Genomic DNA, 4262 nt, shown 5'->3' with positions numbered 1-4262 from the left:
TGTGTGTGTGTGTGTGTGTGTGTGTGTGTGTGTGTGTGTGTGTGTGTGTGTGTGTGTGTGTAATAAGTTACAAAATTTGGAAGAAGCATTTTCTTTGCACGTTTATCGCTTATCTTACAAGCACGATTACTGGAGTTATCCCATGAAATTGTAATGCATGTTAATCCCCCGTGATTAGTGAATGTCGCAGGAACGTTATCTATGCTTACGAAGATAATTTTTTATACGTGACACGTGATGCGCTGTGAACGAATCGCTTAGTGGATGCTGCATGATGGTTTTATAAGACTAGACGATACCACTCGAAACCCGAGCATCAAGTTATCTTACCCGATAACTTGTCTTGATAATACATTAAGGTTTATTCTGAATATTAAATTCGCAATACACATACTGTGTGTTTTGGTCACATGAATCTAGATAGTATACTTGCTTTTTTATTAATAATATTCATTGTATATACTTTCTGCGCTGTCGTCCGCCTTCAAGTCTCTTTATGAAAACTTTTTATGAAAAGTTGTTTATTGATACTATTAATTAAGCGGATTTATATAATAAAGAATCAATGCACAAATTTATAAAAAGGCTATGCAGCCACGTCAATATTTTTCAACACCTAAATAAGAAACTGTAAATATTATATTTTTAATACATTAAATAAAAAAAAATCTCAATGTTACTTTTAAAAATATATGATATAAAAGAAATATACGATATCATAACATTTTAGTAGTATGATATGAAAAAGGGAATGTTATTGTTTTTATAAAACGTTTAAAATTGACGCATATTGATACATTGAGGAGAAATAGAAAAGTAAATGAAAGTAGAAAATATGTTTGGGATGAAATAGATATTTCCCCCGAGATTTTCCTTTTTGTATGTAAATGCAAGTCACATGTGTGCTGCATAACGTATAGCTCGCATGCGTACCAGATGTTTCGCATCGTGCCGCTTATGGACAATTAAGTTACGCAATGGTTCACCAACTCATGATTCATTTGATCATCTTATAACGAGCATGAGTTTCAAGATCATAAATTTTTTTTAAAGATCTTTGAAATATCGAATGTCTAATTTCGCGGGTTAGAACTGCGATGATTTATCACTGCCGTATGCTCTGTAAGTCTGTACAATAAATTTTCGTACATTATTGAACTCATTGATCTGTAATTTTTTTTTTTATCGACACGATCCATCCGCGTTTCGAGCCTGACAGTGCCAACGAGGAGTAGGCAGGAGTACGTTCTTTTCCAATGTTACATACATGTAATCATTTACAGCGTAATTGCTACGTCCCAACTGCTTCATCCCGCGTAATCAAAGAGATTTGCTCGTCATTAATCATGCGACTCGACCTCGATTCACCGACACAGCTGTAATAAGAAGCAGATATACATCAAGTGGTATGTTATGATCATTAGATGCGAACACGGCTCCTTTTCTGATCAACCGTTCGTCGCGACATTAAATATTGTCTCCGGTATGTGGTGATAAAGGAACGTCATAGAATTTGTGTTTAAAGACATCGATCTTTGATGTAAACGTTCTCGAGAGAGACACGACGTCATCATCTCCGTCCGAGTCTCCCTAATCACCATCTGATTAGGAGGCGACCAGCTGCAGCTTGGCTTACGGTTCAAGTAGTCGCTTGATCTTTAACCTGGCGATATCCCTTGCAGCTTAAATGATTCTCATCTTTACGTCTCCTCTATTTTTAAACTCATTCTTCGGGCTTTTGAAATATCGCCGAAAACTTTCCCTGCTCTTTTATAAAAGTTCTTATATTTACCGACGACATTTATCACATTTGTTATATTAAGTGCGATAAATTCTCATTTTTAGTCGCTTTATGTTTGGATAAACTAAGACAATAATAATCGTATTCATTTTGAAGACCATAAAAGTCGACGATAAAAGTCAAAGATAATCGCGACATAAGAAAATTTCTCGATTGTATTTCTAGAAGACTTTCAAGGATTTCTAGAAGATTCTCGAGATGTAAGAGAGAAAAGACCTTCGACAGACGTGGCAGAAATTGAAAGAAGGCATCTTACCTATCAAGTTATTGGCCGTAACAATAATGCAGCAAAGAAACAGCATGGCCGATGTGATCCTGTAATGCATTCTGAAGACCATGTTGTCGATAACAGCCTTGTCGATCAAATATCGTACCTTGACGAACCCGGCGACCGCTGAGACCAAGCCAAATACCGCCATTTTCGTTTAATCTGTAAAAAGAAGAGATGCCTCATTTTTATATCATCATCGACAGAATTGTCAGTGAATGAGAATCAGCTTAAAATAACGGCAACATTTTTTGTCACTCCATTACATAAGCTCCTGATTTTTATTTTAGCAATCGAGCAATGTAAATTAACATTCCGCCAAAGAGAGGCGCACATAAAATTAAATAAAAAACTAGTTTTATCGTTTATATTTCTATTTCCGACGCTTTGTTTATGGAAAGCGTTTCATTTCTGATCTTGTAACTCATAATTAAAAAACGAACATTAACTGCTGAAATGTTCTCTAGAGAGAAAATTAATACAGAAATATGTCGGCAAATTCGATTGTGTTATTATTATTCTAAAAGGACACAAAAAACGTTCATATACGATTCTTAGACATGGAAATAAATTCAGCAAAACAGCCGAGAAGTACGAATGAAGCAAAGGCTGTCTTCAGTTGACGAGCAATCAGATTATGTTCCCGTTATGCCTAATGAATGCTACGCAGCTGATCGGTCGTGATTAGAAGTGCGTTTCATCGAGTCAAACGGTGAGGGGCAGGCATTAGCATTCTTATCGTATAAGTCAGTAATTTATAATGACTGAATTGTGCAAGCATTGCTTAGGAAAGAAAGACGAGGTTGCACCGAGTTCTATGCTAATCGTACAGTAGATCACCTCATAATTAATTCAATTACAGATTCCGGTAGTAAACTCCATGGCAGACTACATTCCACATCAACCAATTAATCAATCTTATCCGCTCCTGATTTTCTTGGTGACAATTATCGATTCGCGGTTTAGGGGGCTAATTGAATTTCGCGAAAGATCGCAAAGACAAGTCTTTGAAATATAATTAACAGTAAGACACTCGATTAAACTCTCGTCTCTCTTGTAAAACAGCCAAAATACTAACTCTAGATCGATCGATCGCAGCTCCTTCTCAAAATCTTGTTTGAAAAATTTGTAGAAAAGCTGAAAACTGAGATGAGAATTCAAGAGACAGCTTCAGGAATTAGCAGTTTTCGTTAACTTCCCACATAAAGTTGCCCATATAATGAATCCACGCTTAGCTAAAACGCTGTCGGCTGACTGTCGGCAAGATTCTGTCAACCAGTACTGGGCCATCAAATGACTGGCTGTCAAATGACGGTCAAAGTTCTGCGAGTCTTAGCCAGTATTAGGGCATCACTTTCAAATCACTGGCTAAAATAACTGGACTAGTACCAACTGCCAGGCCCAAGTTATCATCCAGTACTTAGTCAGTATTGGGCCAATAGTTTGCCTTTACTGGTACCGATTGTAAAACCCTATATGGGTTTCTTTCTGCAGATAAATTCTGACTGCAGACAATTGTCACCCACCTCACGACAACTATTCCCGTTCCTTTTTTTTTGAACAAAAGCGGAAGTGCTCCGCCGCGCTTCCATTCAGCGAGATTGTCGCGCTAGTAACGCGGGATGATGCGATTCGTGCTGTTTTCCTGCGTCGCCCTTTCGAATACCCATCACGAACCCTCGACGAAAAGGGTCCCCTCGCCTCCCCGATGTATGTATGTGCCCATAGTAATAACGTCGTGCGCGCGACCGGAAATGGCAGATGTGTATGAGAAGATCGATATGTGTGCAGAGAGGGAGAGAGAGAGAGAGAGCGAGACAGAAGAACCCGTCCTAAGCGCCACACACCTCGACCCGTAGATTGTCTCGACGGGGAGACAAAAGCCCGACGCGACCGGGTTGCCTCCCATCCATCTCGTTTTCGTGGTCGTCGGATTTCTGTGGAACGACACGTGCTTATTTTCACCTCGGGAATCACCACTTGATCGTACATTTTGCAGAAATTACATTTGCAAAGACCGGTCCTCGTGGAACCCGGAAACGGATTTTAAAAGTTATCTCTCGCATTCGTGGATCTCTCATTCTTCGACAATCTTAGACGAATTCGAAAGAATTTTATGTAAAAAAAATTCATTCGCGCTGGTCGAATAACGATTTTTCAATTCTTTTCATTTTTTTAAGTAGAGAATTAATG

At 38.5% G+C, this 4262-nt stretch overlaps 2 protein-coding genes across 4 annotated transcripts in view; one reads left to right on the top strand and one right to left on the bottom strand.

Annotated features, from left to right (window-relative positions):
- The window catches only part of LOC108756139 (dedicator of cytokinesis protein 3), a 55494-nt gene that overhangs the window by 17836 nt on the left and 33396 nt on the right, over positions 1 to 4262 (top strand). The window lies entirely within an intron of this gene.
- Positions 1 to 4262, bottom strand: part of LOC108756140 (innexin inx3) — a 22026-nt gene that overhangs the window by 4260 nt on the left and 13504 nt on the right. Inside the window, exon 2 of one of the 2 annotated variants that reach the window (XM_018499737.1) lies at positions 2058 to 2231. In XM_018499737.1, coding sequence (XP_018355239.1) covers positions 2058 to 2220 — 163 coding nt within the window. In that variant the 5' untranslated portion in view covers positions 2221 to 2231. Of the gene's footprint in view, positions 1 to 2057; positions 2232 to 4262 lie in introns of those variants that run through there. The other variant, XM_018499738.1, reaches the window with a different exon arrangement.

The sequence above is a fragment of the Trachymyrmex septentrionalis genome, unplaced genomic scaffold (genome assembly GCF_001594115.1).
Source record: "Trachymyrmex septentrionalis isolate Tsep2-gDNA-1 unplaced genomic scaffold, Tsep1.0 scaffold95, whole genome shotgun sequence".
Lineage (NCBI taxonomy): Eukaryota > Metazoa > Arthropoda > Insecta > Hymenoptera > Formicidae > Trachymyrmex > Trachymyrmex septentrionalis.
Note: the sequence above shows the minus strand (reverse complement) of the source record. Positions and strands in the feature narration are given on the sequence as shown.